Raw genomic sequence first — 15623 nt, 5'->3', positions numbered from 1 at the left:
GGCAGATGGTTTTCAATCCAGACAAATGTGAGGTGATGCATTGAGGCAAGACTAGTTGTAGAGCGAATTATACAATGAACGGAAGAGCCTTGGGAGAAGTTGTTGGGCAGAGAGATCTGGGAGTGCAGGTCCATTGTACCCTGAAGGTTGCTGCACAAGTGGATAGAGTGGTCAAGAAGGCATATAGTATACTTGTCTTCATTGGAGGGTATTGAGTATAAGAGCTGGCAAAACATGTTAAAATTGTACAAGATATTGGTTCGGCTGCATTTAGAATACTGTGTACAGTTCTGGTCGCCACATTACTAAAAGGATGTGGACACTTTGGAGAAGTTGCAGAGAAGGTTTATGAGGATGCTGCCTGGTGTGGAAGATGCTAGCTATGAAGAAAGATTGAGTAGGTTAGGTTTATTTTCATTAGAAAAAGGGAGATTGAGGAGTGGAAGGTGAGAGGTGGAAAGTTTAAGGGGGATACTCGCAGCAAGTACTTCACACAGAGGATGGTGAGCGTTTGGAACACATTGCCAGCAGAGGTGGTAGAGGCAGGGATGGTAGATTCATTTTAAGATGCATGTGGACAGAGGCATTAGTAGGTGGGGAACAGAGGGATACAAATGCTTAGGAATTGACCGACAGGTTTGGACAATAGATTTGGATCGGCTCAGGCTTGAAGGGCCGAAGGGCCTGTTCCTGGGCTGTAAATTTTGTTTGTTCTTTGTTCCCCACTCTTCAGTTCAATCACAGGTTTTCTCTCTCCCACCTTGCTGTTTCACCAATCATAGGTTCTGTCTCTTGAGGATGAATAAGAATAGGAGGGACTGAACCTGTGCTCAGAGGAGCAGGCCAACCAGCAGAGGAGAGAACAAACCTGTGGTTGGAGGAGAGTTCCTCGCAGATTCTGCCTTTCCCAGGCTTACTCCTCCTCAAACTCTACATTATTTTCCTGCACTCACTGAATTGCCTACAATGTTAATTGTTCAGTCACAATGTTAGCTTATGTTTGGAATGTCCTTTGAGTTCTTCGCTACCATCTTTGCTACATTTTTGCAGGCCATTTGTAAGGTTCCATGGATGAATTTGCTTGTCCACCCCCTTGTTTGAGGGGTTCCCAAAGGTGCTAAATGATCGGTTAGATAGAGTGAAGCTCCCTCTAGACTGTCCCCAACAAGCACTCCCTGGGCAGTATAGCCCGGGTTTAGAAATAAGATTCTGCCCCATCAATCACTCTCAAGGGGTACATTATATGGGGGTTAGATACACTATTTCCCCCACACATTTTGTTCACCAAGGTCTAGTACATTTCCTGTTGGTATTTGGTAATCTCTCTGTTTAACCAGACTCTGGCACATTTCATACTGGCGAAGCATCTGAACAGCCGCAATTGGCAAGAGAAGGTGCTGGCATGCAAGGTCTTCTCCTGTCTGCGTGGTTCACTCAACAAGGTAGGCCTAAGTTCAATTTGTAATGCTAATTGCATATTCTGGCCGCCTTTTGGGGCATGCTTTGAATGGACATTGTTCCCTGTTTGTATTGATCCTATATAACCTCTCAGATGAGCACAACCCTGAGCACGTATACGACCAACCTGTAACGGCTGCTGTAACTGAAAATCAATTTGTGACAAGTCCCCACAATGTAATCTTTTTGTATTCCCTCTTCAGGCTTCAATCCCTGACTGAGAAGCTGGATTTAGATTTACTGTAAGATCCACCTCAGGGCATCTTTTGTACTCTAAACACCAATGTTTTTGACAGGGATTTGATCACCTCTTGTAAATTTTGCAAATATCTCGACAGGGTAATCACTCTAACTGTACCACTCATTAGGTTATGTTATAGTGCTGTCTATTCCCCATTTAGTTGTAAACCAGAACCTTACAGATCACAGGGATGGCTTGTCTGGATTCTAGTCAGCTCCTAATGCAACACAAAACTGGGTGTCTTGTAGAGTGGGATCGCATCATCATTCACACAGCTCAGCTGGGCAAGGCTAAGATAGTTACCAATAAGTGAGGATAGCAGTTGCTGCTGTGAAAGAGAGGGGAGAGCAAGGAGAGTTGAGGTGGGTAGGTGCTAGGGCCCCAGTTCTTTACAATTTATATAAATGATCTGGATGAAGGGACTGAAGGTGTATTAGCTAAATTTGCTAAAGAGACATAGAGGACATAAGGAACCTGTAAATGGATATAATTAGTTCAGTGGGTAGGCAGAGATTTAGTGGATCCAGTATAAATGTGGAAAAGTGTGAAATTGTCCATTTTGCCCAAAGAATAAAAAGCGTTCTGTCTGAATATTGAAATGTTGCAGCGCCTTGAGATGCAGAGAGATCTGGTTGTCCTTGTGCAAAGATTTCAGAAGATTAGTATACAGGTACAGCAAGTAATCAAGAAAGCTAATAGAAAATAATAGTTTATTTTGAGTGGAATTGAATAGAAGAGTAGGAAGATTATGCTTCAGTTATACAGGGTATTGTTGAGACCACATCTGGAGTACTGCCTACAGCACTGGTCACCATATCTATGGAAGGATATTAATGTGTTGGAAGCAGTTCAGTGAAGGTTTACTGGATTAATCCCGAGAAAGAGTGGATTGAATCATGAGGAATGATTGACCAGGTGGATGTGGAAAGCATGTTCGCTCTTGTGGGAGAATCTAGAACTGGTGTCTTAGTTTAAAAATAATTTTCACCCATTTAAAGTAGATGAAACATTTTCTCTTCGTGGTTTGTCTTTGAAATTCCCTTCCTCAAAAGACTGTATATGCAAGATCCTTAAATATTTTTAAGGCAGAGCTACACAGATTCTTGATGACCGAGGAGTTGAAATATCTGGGTATATGCAAAAATGTACAGTTGACATTAAAATCAGAACAGCCGTGGTCTTATTGAATGTCGGACAAGCTTGAAGGGCTAAGTGGCCTACCTTGTTCAGATGTGAAATAAAATGTTTTGTCACCTTTTTGATGACCCAGGATTTAACACGCAAGATTGTGCACTTGATGTGGAATGACTGGAACAGTGATGTCCGACAGGCAGCAACACACTCATTGGGAGCCTTGGGTCTGGGGAAGGAAGCCCATGATAAGCTCAGGTAAGACAGAATAATGGAGAAGCCTGGAGCTGTGAAGCAGGTCCTTGACTGTTTCAGTAGGCAAAGGGCCAGTGTACGTAGCCTGTCCAACAAGCTGTGACTTTGACTTCCATCTCTCCTAGGTAAAAACAATGACTGCAGATGCTGGAAACCAGATTCTGGATTAGTGGTGCTGGAAAATCACAGCAGTTCAGCAACATCCATGGAGCAGTAAAATCAATGTTTCGGGCAAAGGCCCTTCATCAGGTCACTGCTGTACTTTTCCAGCACCAATAATCCAGAATTCCATCTCTCCTGTCATAGCTCCACTCCACAGTAGGTCTTGAGTCTCTATCAATGCCCAAGCGTCTGAACCAGTGTATCACAAGCTTGGGCCTTCTGCAGATTCCTCTTTCAGTTGATGGCATAAGTTGCTCTTGTCAATAATCCTACATCACACATAATTTGGAGAGACTCATGTTGCTCAATGTTATATTAGATTCCCTACAGCATGAAATAGGCCATTTGGTCCAACAAGTCCACACCGACCCTCCAAAGAGTAACTCACCCAGACCCATTCCCCTACCCTGTATTTACCCTTCACTCATGCACCTAACACTATGGGCAACGTAGCATGACCTGCACATCTTTGGATTGTGGGAGGAAACCAGAGCACCCGGAGGAAACCTACGCAGACACGGGGAGAATGTGCAAGCTCCATACAGACGGTTGCCTGAGGCAGGAATTGAACTCAGATCCTTGGCGCTGTGAGGCAGCAGTGCTAACCACTGAGCCACCATGCCCACAGTGTAACCCCAGAAAACCTAACAGTGACTCTCCTTGGATACAGGAATTGGATGATGCTGCTTGACTTCTCCTTTGAATTGCTACCTTCCAGAGGGCAAAATTCAGGTCGTAAATGAAGACTTGCTTTTAAATTGCACTAGAATTCTCCTGTTAAAAAGGTCATTAGATCTTTAAGGCTCACCAGGTAGCCTCTGCCACATTTAAGGGAGGTCTATGATGTGTTGATAATCCTTCCATCCTTTCTCTATTTCTATTTCAAACACCATCCCAGCTATTTTTCACTAACTTATCAAGTGAAGGGAGGAGCTGCTGAGGCACCCGACTGAGGAGGTCCGATTATGTGCTGCTGCTTACATTCATCTAGCATGTTTCATGATCTCAGGACATTGTGAAGCCGTGTGTCATTAATTTTGATCTTATGAAGTATGGTTAATGCTGTAATATAGTATGCATGGTAACCAATGCAGCAGGTTCCAACAAACAGCAGTGTGAAATGATCAGGTGATCTGTTTCTCATGGAGTTGATTGGGGGCTAAATATTGGTCAGACCTCTATGAAGAATGACTCTGCTTTTATTTTCGAAATAGTGTCATGGATCTCTCACAACTACCTGAAAGGGCAGGCAGATTTAACACCTCTTTGTGGGCGGCACAGTGGTTAGCACTGCTACCTCACAGCGTCAGAGACCCGGGTTCAATTCCCGACTCAGGCAACTGACTGTGTGGAGTTTGCATGTTCTCCCCGTGTCTGCGTGGGTTTCCTCCGGGTGCTCCGGTTTCCTCCCACAGTTCAAAGATGTGCAGGTCAGGTGAATTGGCCATGCTAAATTGCCCGTAGTGTTAGGTAAAGGGGTAAATGTAGGGGAATGGGTGGGTTGCGCTTCGGCGGGTCGGTGTAGACTTGTTGGGCCGAAGGGCCTTTTCCACACTGTAAGTAATCTAATCTTAAAAAAAAACCTCATTTGTTAAACAGCATCTCTGACAGTGCAGTGCTCCCTCAGCACTGCAGTGTGTGCATTAGCCCAAATCTCATCACTGGATCAGATTTGAAACATTATGTTTCTGATTTCAGAGTCAGTAGTTTGCATGTTGAGTTTGCATTTTCACTAATGCCATCCGTGGCTCTGTGACTTGCATGTCCCTGAGTTAAAACCTGTGATTCAAGCTCAACTTGAGATGCTTAAGTGAACAGTCCAACCTGTTCCTGCCACCACCTTCCACACTTACTTCCTTCATCACTATATTATGTGATGCAACAACTCATTAAAACTTCTTTGACAACACTTTTCAAACCTGTGACTGCTACCATCTGGAAGAATCCGGGCAGCAGATACATGGGGACACCAGCACATAAAGGTTCCCTACAAGCGACTCGCCATCTTGACTTGGAAATATATCACCATTCACTGTCACTAGGTCAAAATCCCGGAAATCCCTTCTTCACAACACTTTGCATGTCTCTTCACACCAAGGTATGCTGTAGTTCAAGATAATAGCTCACCACCACCTTCTCCCTTTAATATACTACTTTGTAACCTAAGCTGTACTCATTTTAAACTTCAGATACATATTCATTCACAAATAAGTCAAACAAAGACAGTTTGACAGAGGTGATAAATGTAGACAGGGAAAACAAATTATGTAGTTTGGGTCCAGAACGCAGTGGTGAGATTTGTTGTTTCTCTTAATTCTTTTAAGTTGTGTTTTAAAGTAAAGGTGACTCAATATTACCTGAAGAACAATGATTGTTCTTCAATTCAGTAGCTGTTTGGGTGGGCCTAGGTCTTATTTTGAATTTGAATTCTTTATTTTCAAAGTTTTCAACTTCTACCCCTTCACTCACCAAGAGAAATGATAAGGAATACTTATTTGCAAACTTCTAGATGTCTCTGAGTATATACTGCACAGATCTGTAACAGACTGCAGCTGCACCAATCCAAAGGCTGTCTCTTGACTCAAAAACTCCTGGTGTCATTCTCTCTCAAAATAGCCACCTTGCTTCCCCAAAAAGTAACATAACGTTTGCAGCTAAAGTGCGCACAACATAAAGCCACTTGATTTTCAAACCTCTGCTGGTGATTTTTAGCCAAATGACCTAACCTCCACAGTTTTCTAGGGAACGGACTTACACAGACTGAGAGAAAATGTTCTGTTCTTCTACACTGTAAATTGGAGTTCTCATTTTTTTTCAACTCCATCTCTAGTCTGCCCATAAGAGGCTAATTCCTCCTGGTACCCACCCTATTGAATCCCCTCAAGATCTTGCATGTTTTAATAGGATCACCCTTTTGTTCTTGTAAGTCCTTGTAGGTATGGGCCCAACCTATTCAGCATTTCTTCAGAGATAAGCATTTAATCCCAGGAATGAGTCAGGTGAACCATCTTTGAACTGCTTCTAGCATAGCTATATCCTTTTTCAAATAAGAAAGCCAAACAGTACTAGATGTGGTCTCACCAAGGCCCAGTGCTGCTGTGGTAAAATGTCCCTGTTTTTATGTTCCATTCTTGAATCAAGCTCTAATATCTTCTTTTTTCTTTCTAATCATTTGCTGTAATCGTGTGCTAACTTTTGATATATTTTCAATTTGCAATCCCATTCCTGTGCATAAGTGACCTCCACATTTTTCTTGCCAAAATGAATTATTTGCCAATTGTTTGCTTATTTTGTGGTTTATTAATGTTCTCTTGTGATTTATAGAGTCAGACAGCACAGAAACTGACCCTTTGGTCCAATTCATCCATGCTGAGCAGATTACCCAATCTGACCTCGTCCCACTTGCCAGCATTTGGCCCATATTTGTCTATGCCCTTTTAAATCTTATATTTCTATCTGCCTGCACCACTTTCTCTGGTAGTTCATTCCATACATGAACCACCCTCTGCTTGAAAACAGTTTTGTGATAACCCTTCCCAATGTTGACTCCCTCCAATTTAGTGACATCCACAATTTGGAAATTGTGTTTTTGATTCCAGTGTCTCAATTATTTCTGTATATTGTGACCAGCAGTAAATCCAGTAGAGAGCCACATGAAACATCAGTTCCTACCTTCAGCCTCTCTGACTCCTGATCTCTGCTGTCCGTCTTGAATGCCAGATAGCAATCCTTCTGCTACTCAAATATATTTAATGATCCATTGGAGAAAAGAACTCTGAACATTACCTGCCCTAGGAGGAGAAATTCCTCCTCCTCTTCACCTTAAAAAGGAGACCTTAGTTTGAAATTGTTCTCCTCGTTATTGACGTCCCCATCAATGGAAACATCCTCTCAAAACTGTGTCAAGCCCAAGCCTGCTCAGGATCTTTTATGTTCCTCAAGATCACCTAACTGGACTAATCTTTTGAGTCATGTTAGTGAAGGCCTTTTGAAAATCCAGATAAATTACATCCGCTGCACAATCTCTAGTCCAGAACTAGAGGGCATTGGTTTAGGGTGAGAGGGGAAAGATTTAAATTGGACCTAAGTGGCAATGTTTGTGGAATGAGCTGCCAAAAAAAAAGTGATATAGAACATAGAACAATACAGCACAGAACAGGCCCTTCGGCCCACGATGTTGTGCCAAACATTTGTCCTAGCTTAAGCAGCTATCCATGTACCTATCCAATTGCCGCTTAAAGGTCACCAATGATTCTGACTCTGCCACTCCCACAGGCAGCGCATTCCATGCCCCCACCACTCTCTGAGTAAAGAACCTACCTCTGACATTCCCCCCCCATACCTTCCACCCTTCACCTTAAATTTATGCCCCCTTGTAACACTCTGTTGTACCTGGGGAAAAAGTCTCTGACTGTCTACTCTATCTAGTCCCCATATCATCTTATAAACCTCTATCAAGTCACCCCGCATTCTTCGCCGTTCCAATGAGAAAAGGCCTAGCACTCTCAACCTATCCTCGTACGACCTATTCTCCATTCCAGGCAACAGCCTGGTAGATCTCCTCTGCACCGTCTCCAAAGCTTTCACATCTTTCCTAAAGTGAGGCGACCAGAACTGCACACAGTACTCCAAGTGTGGCCTTACCAATGTCCTGTAGAGCTGCAACATCACCTCACGACTCTTGAATTCAATCCCTCTGCTAATGAATGCTAATACACCATCGGTCTTCTTACAAGCTCTATCCACCTGAGTGGCAACTTTCAAAGAGCTTTGAACATAGACCCCAAGATCCCTCTGCTCCTCCACCTTACTAAGAACCCTACCGTTAACCCTGTATTCCGCACTCTTATTTATCCTTCCAAAATGGACAACCTCACACTTGACAGGGTTGAATTCCATCTGCCACTCCTCAGCCCAGCTCTGCATCATATCGAAGTCCCTTTGCAGCTGACAACAGCCCTCCTCACTATCCACAACTCCACTTATCTTTGTATCGTCTGCAAATTTACTGACTCACCCTTCGACTCCCTCTTCCAAGTCATTAATAAAAATTACAAACAGCAAAGGACCCAGAACTGATCCCTGCGGAACTCCACTTGTAACTGGACTCCAGGCTGAATATTTACCATCTACCACCACTCTCTGACTTCGAACGGTTAGCCAGTTCTCTATCTAACTGGCCAAATTTCCCACTATTCCATGCCTCCTGACTTTCCGCATAAGCCTACCACGTGATGGAGGCTAGTACAACATTTAAAAGGCATATGAATATGAATAGGAATGGTTTAGAGGGATATGGGCCAAGTGCTGGCAAATGGGAGTAGATTATTTTAGGATATCTGGTCAGCATGGATGAGTTGGACCAAAGGGTCTGTGTCCACGCTGTACATCTTTATGACTCTTATCTAATCTATATTAGTTTTCTCAGGAGGAAATATGGTCAACAAGAACATTTCTTTTTGAAATCCATGATTGCTCTTCATTTTTTCCCTCATTTGTAGATGTTCTTCTGTTCTCTTCAGCTGGTCAAGGGCAGGGAGATTTCTATCAGCACTGGGAATGATGCCAGTGGCATCTCCGAGGTGTTAATATCTTTATCAGAATTTGGAGCTAGTGTTGTTATGCACAATAGCTAAAGATGTAGGTAACACAAAGCTCTTGCAGGAAGCTCTTAAAGATGAACAGAATTAGCTATTTAAGCACCTTAGGAATTGAATAGAAACAATATTTTAATGGTCAACCTCCACTGACAGTGAAAGTGATTAATTCATTTAAATGTTAATCAGATCACTTCCAGAAAATTCTCTTTTGGGATCCAGTATGTGAGTAATGTGAAACATGACATTGAAAGAGACCTGCTAATCTATGTTTTTCTCTCTCTCTCTCTCTGTGTCTCTGTCTCTCTCTCTCTCTCTGGGGTTTCCTTAGCTCATGTCTGGGTTCATTCTAATCTATGAGAGATATTGATAATGAAGAATAATCAATAACTTTGTCGTAGCATAAGGCATTGATCAGGTTGATAGAAAGCAAATTTGATTCATGGTCTAATTTCATCTTTAAAATTTGCACAACAGCACTTTGTAGTCTGACAGGTTATTTGGAAGCACTAGCTTTCAGAGCACTGCTCCTTCAGATAGCTGTGGAGCAGGATCATAAGACACAGAGTTTATAGCCAAAGACTACAGTGGTCATGCAACTGGAATGATATATTAAACAAGCCTAGACTGCTGTTAGACTTAGCAGCTGGGACTGTCAGTATGTGAGGGGTGATTGTACTGTATTCAATTGTTTTGCAGGGAGATATTGGAGAAAGGGGATTGCAGGAGCCGAATCGAGGCCTTGTCATGTATTGGTCAGCTCGGTGTGATGACTGGAAAACTGATGCCGAGCTTCCTCGCCTGTTTCAGTGATGATTTTGTTGGTGTGAGGCGAGAGGCATGCCTGACAGCTGGTTTGTTGAAGATAAAGGATGAGCAGGTAGGAACAGTACTAAATTACTCTGAAGTTCTGCCTTCGTTAAGCGAGAATCTTTAACAGTGACCGGAGCAGGATTCCCAGTTGATTCTGCTGCCTGCCTGTCATCAAGATGCACAGGGGAGCAGAAAGCGGGTTTGACTGTGCATAGTTAAAAACTAAACACATTGAAAACAGAAAAAACTGGAGAAACTCTGCAGGTCTGGCAGCTGCTGTCTGAGCCGTGGCCACTCACTACCTGACCAATTGAAATTCTCAAAACCTTGTAAAAGCACACCACATGGGTGACTGCTAGAGACTGGACACCAGTCTCTGATATCTCACATCACAGTGACAAACAGTCAAGCAGCTATTTCTTTGCCCACTGGTAGAAGGAATACTCAACACACCCATGTTTCACAATCAGAGACCGCAAAGGCCTTTGACTCCTAGATAACCCCTACAAAAGTCCCCCACTTATTTTTGGTCAACTGCACAAAATGGGAGTGGTCGGACGTATCCCAGGTGACTACTGGAAAGAATCAGTGATACGTAAATCCCAGGAGATTGAAGATTAATGACAGAGTTTAATGCCACAGCGAGTGACCTCACTTCCGCTGAAGCTCATAGCCTACCCCATAGTAAAGTCTCCAACCTTGTAGACTCCATCCCTCAAAGGCCTACATGAATCTTTTTGCGAAGATCCACAAACAGGACTACCCCCTAGTAGTATCATTATTTCAGCCTATGAGCCATGAAACTGATTTCTTCCCATTTTGATTCTATTTTTTTTCTCCTTTTTTTCTGGTCTGTCCTCTTATAATTCTGTCTGCCACTTCCAACAGTTTCATATAAACCAGGTCATAACCAACTCCTCTTCATTATGGATGGTCTCCAGGCTGTCCACTTCTTCCACAATGGAGGCCCAATTTACCACCACCTTTAATGTTAGTTCCAATCTTCATCCTTCTCTTACTTTTACTTGATCAGTATCTCATTTCATCACTTGTCCCATTACATCTTCTGCTGGTCTTACAACATCAACCCTTTCCTTATTGAGATTTTCCCATCTTCCTCTCTATCTCAGACCTGGCTTTTTGTTCCTTTTCGCACTCTCACCTTTAACTTCAAATTTGTTGTAGTTTTAATTTTTCCCAGTTCTATTATTTTCTATGGCTTAGAGCCTGAACACATGCCCTCCGAATGAAAGAAAAACTATTTAGGACTGAGAAATGGAGGAAATACTTCACTCAGAGGCTGCTGAACCTTTGGAATTCTGTACTCCAAAAGGCCGTGCCAGTGATTAACTATCCTCAAGATAGTGATTCGATAGATTTCTGTGTGTTGAAGATTTCAAAAGATATGGGGATTATGTGAAAATAGACTACTGAGGTAGAAGATCAACTAGGCGGAAGTGAGTACTGCAGATGCTGGAGATTAGAGTCAAAATTAGAGTGGTGCTGGAAAAGCACAGCAGGTCAGGCAGCATCCGAGGAGCAGGAAACTCCCGATGAAGGTCATTTGCCTGAAACGTCGATATTCCTGCTCCTCAGATGCTGCCTGATCTGTTGTGCTTTTCCAGCACGACTCTAATCTTGAGGTAGAAGATCAGCCATGATCTAATTGAGTAGTGAAACAGGCTCGAGGGCCAAATGACCTACTCCCATTAGCTATTTCCCACATTTCTCAATGACCAAGTTGTTAACTTCTCGCAATGTGGATAAGCCTGACCTGCCAATGATCCAGCATTTATTATGACAGGGGTCAACTTCACTCGTGCTTCAGATGCAACAGCAGCACTCATGCATTCTCTATACAAAGGCAACTTCGTGCAATGGGAATTCTCATTCCAGTGAGAAACACCAACACTTACTTTGCTGCTTGGTTCTGTCTGACTGCCTTGACATGAGGCGCTAAAGGTTAGTGACCTGCCTCCAAAATTCCCAAATCCAGTGATGAGCACCAAAAACAAATGTAGAGTACTTCAGGACCTTTCTCAGCTAAAAACAACTTTAAAACATTGTTAAAATGACAAATCCAATGAAGTTTCAGTTATAGATTCACAGACCTTTCGGTCAAACCATAATCCCAAACTAAAATGGTCCCACCTGTCTGCATTTAGCCCATATCCCTCCAAACACTTTTTATTCATGTACTTAACCAGATGTCTTTTAACCATTGTAACTATACTGGCATCCACTACTTCCTCAGGAAGTTCATTCTACACACGAGTGTGTAGGAAGTTCTTTACTGCGGGGGGTGCCTGGAGTGTATTGCCAGCGGGGGTGTAGAAATGGACACAATAGCATCATTTAAGATGTATCTAGACAGATACGTGAAGGGGCAGGGAGCAGAAGGATACAGATCCTTAGAAAATGGATGACAGGTTTAGGTAGAGGATCTGCATCATGCAGGCTTGGAGAGCCAAAGGGCCTGTCCCTGTGCTGTAATTTTCTTTGTTCTTTGAACCACTGTCTGTGTAAACAAAAAAAAATTACTCCACATGTCTTTTTTAAATCTTTCTCCTCTCACCTTAAAAATGTATCCCCTAGTCTTGAAATCCCCCACCCTAAGGAAAGGTTCGTCAGGCTGTGTCTAGTGGTAAAAGCTGACCAGTGCAGGCACAGCCTCCATTAACCACCTTCTGTCACTAAGTGAAGCTGAAGACTTCAGTACAAGTTCAGAGCAACATCCAGTTCAGATAGAGACACCAGCTGACTATAAAGGTATAAACAAAGGAGTTTGTACAGGAGCCCTGGAGTGCATGTGGTTGTGAAGAGAGACTGAGAACGGGCTAGAATGGGGGAGCAGTGGTTGGGAGACAGCTGGGGAGTAAGGTCTTGAAGATAGGCAGGCCACAGAACAGGCAGACAACATTAAACTGAAACTCACCATGTTAAGCAAATGTAGTCATGATTTTAATAGCAACTTTAAAGTGCAACAAAGGTAAATGAGTCAATTTTAAACAGGGACTTGCTGTGTAAGATTTTCCTGTGGAACAGAAGTAGACATTGCCAGTGACATCACCCAGTTCTTTTAGAGTTAAAAGAAGTTTTCAGAACTTTGACCATTAAGTAGCTCTGTGGAATGAGTCTGCACTACTTTGTTACAGTAGGTAACAATGGTGACCACTTAGAATGGGAACTGATGACTGAAAAGTCACCAAAAATATAGACCACATGAGATTGTATGGAGAAGCAAATCCATGACCATCAGACTTTTGAAGAAGTAACAAAGAGGATTGATGAGGGGAGAGTGATAGATGTGATCTACATGAACTTGAACATCTACATGAGAACTAGCCATTTGGATACAGAATTGGCTCAAAGATAGAAGACAGAGAGTGGTGGTGGAGTGTTGTTTTACAGACTGGAGGCCTGTGACCAGTGGAGTGCCACAAGGATCGGTGCTGGGCCCTCTACTTTCTGTCATTTGCGTAAGTGATTTGGATGCGAGCTAGGAGGTACAGTTAGTAAGTTTGCAGATGACACCAAAATTGGAGGTGTAGTGGACAGCGAAAAGGGTTTCCTCAGATTACAACAGGATCTTGACCAGATGGGCCAATGGTGAGAAGTGGCAGATGAAGTTTAATTCAGATAAATGCAAGGTGCTGCATTTTGGGAAAGCAAATCTTAGCAGGACTTATACACCTTAATGGTAAGGTCCTAGGGAGTGTTGCTGAACAAAGAGATCTTGGAGTGCAGGTTCATAGCTCCTTGAAAGTGGAGACGCAGGTAGATAGGATAGTGAAGGCAGCATTTGGTATGCTCTCCTTTATTGGTCAGAGTATTGAGTACAGGAGTTGGGAGGTCATGTTGCAGCTGTACAGGACATTGGTTAGGTCACTGTTAGAATATTGCGTGCAATTCACGTCTCCTTCCTATCGGAAAGATGTTGTGAAACTTGAAAGGGTTCAGAAAAGATTTACAAGGATGTTGCCAGGGTTGGAGGATTTGAGCTATAGGGAGAGGCTGAACAGGCTGGGGCTGTTTTCCCCAGAGTGTCGGAGGCTGAGGGGTGACCTTATAGAGGGTTACAAAATTATGAGGGGCATGGATAGGATAAATAGGCAAATTCTTTTCCCTGGGGTCGGGGAGTCCAGAACTATAGGTTTAGGGTGAGAGGGGAAAGATATAAGAGAGACCTAAGGGGCAACATTTTCACACAGAGGGTGGTATGGGTATGGAATAAGCTACCAGAGGATGGCGTGGAAGCTGGTACAATTGCAACATTTAAGAGGCATTTGGATGGGTACATGAATAGGAAGGGTTTGGAGGGATATGGGCCGGGTGCTGGCAGGTGGGACTAGATTGGGTTGGGATATCTGGTCGGCATGGACGGGTTGGACCAAAGAGTCTGTTTCTGTGCTGTACATCTCTATGACTCTGTGACCTGTGAAATTTGTAGTATATAAATATCTTTAAAGTTATCTTAGGTTGCTGGCTCACAAGTCCATTTTTAACTGAAATAAAGAACTACGGGTGCTGAAGATCTGAAACTGAAACAAACAGAAATTGTTGGAGAAAACCAACAGGTTTAGCAGCAACAGAAATATTGATGGCACAGATAAAAGCTGTTCCTATTAGCAGAAAGATTAGATTAGATTACTAAAAATGCAGGGGAGGTGAGGCAGAGAATTTATCGTTTTTACAGAGTTTTCAACCTCTGCTCCTCCACCTAACCCCATGACCCTTGATAGCTCCTGTCTGACTAGTGTGGCTTGCCTAGCCCACGGTCCGCCATCCTTTGTCCTTGCACACTCCATTCTAGCTCATCCAGTATCCACGAAGGACAGACCTCAGGGTCTATGCTGAGATTAAATATAGCTCTTAAATATACGTTGATAAATTCAATATTTTAGAAAAAACACCCTCCCTGATAAATCTTACTCACTACATATAATTTCTTTGAAATACTTAATCCCTTATGAAAGAAAAGACCAGACTTAATAAGCAATTAGAACCGTCAGCTAAATTGTGAACTGACAGATACTACACATTGATAATAGCGTGTGAAATCAGTCATGCAGCAATGATTCAATAAGGACAATATTTAGGCTTGTATCATAGAGAGTAAATTGCACACTTTTTGTTTAACACTGCGGACACTTTCTACAATATTCAAATGCCCTTGACAGCTTGCTTGACCATGTTAATCTCAGTGATTTTATCTATGATTAATGTACATTCATGTGCCCTTTGGTGTTGCTAAATGAAGACCTTGCCTCTCCCAATGATTACCTGACACTTTATCAAAGGTGGTGCTGGACCACAACCAAATTGGTACCTCACTTGTCCAAAAGGGTACCCTTTCCCTCCAAAGATCTGTGGTTAGTTTAGACCAGCTCTTACGAGACTAAAAATGCACAATCTGCATTTTGGACATTCCATGAGTGAAAGATTTGCCTTTCAGAAAATGCAGCCTCTCCTGTGAACCTGCCAGCTGATGTCAGCAAGGGACAGACTTTCAGATTCCTGCCTCAGATACCATTGTCACGGAAGACAGTCAGCCCAATGGGGAAGTTGTTGCATCTCCCCACTGGCAATTGTTTCAATGAAATGGGCAGATGCATGACAGACCAAATTTAATGCTGTGTAACGGGAACTGATGCATTTTTAAAGGAAAAAACGAGGAGAGGAATATTAGTAAACTTAAAGGATACAATTTTAAAAGGGAATGCAAGAACCGAGCTCTGGGATGTATGTACAAAAACCACTGAAGGCGGTTGGACATGTCGAGATGACTTTTCTAAAAAAAACAAACAAAATCATATTGCAATCACGTGTAGAGAAATAGAATCCCAATGAAAGATGCTATGCTTAATATTAGTTTGACCTCAGTAGGAACATTGTTTTCAATTATGGGCACCACACTTCAAGAATGATGTCAAGGCCTTGGAGTGGGTGCAGAGAACTTTTACTGG

General features: G+C 42.7%; 1 protein-coding gene across 1 annotated transcript in view; it reads left to right on the top strand.

The window, feature by feature from the left end:
- Positions 1-15623, top strand: part of heatr4 (HEAT repeat containing 4) — a 70769-nt gene that overhangs the window by 45277 nt on the left and 9869 nt on the right. Inside the window, exons 9-11 of the mRNA XM_060828643.1 lie at positions 1338-1442; positions 2970-3088; positions 9544-9724. Coding sequence (XP_060684626.1) covers positions 1338-1442; positions 2970-3088; positions 9544-9724 — 405 coding nt within the window. The remainder of the gene's footprint in view (positions 1-1337; positions 1443-2969; positions 3089-9543; positions 9725-15623) is intronic.

This window comes from Hemiscyllium ocellatum, chromosome 8 (genome assembly GCF_020745735.1).
Source record: "Hemiscyllium ocellatum isolate sHemOce1 chromosome 8, sHemOce1.pat.X.cur, whole genome shotgun sequence".
Taxonomy (NCBI): Eukaryota; Metazoa; Chordata; class Chondrichthyes; order Orectolobiformes; family Hemiscylliidae; genus Hemiscyllium; species Hemiscyllium ocellatum.
The sequence above is the reverse complement of the archived record's forward strand: the minus strand, read 5'-3'. Positions and strand labels throughout refer to the sequence as shown.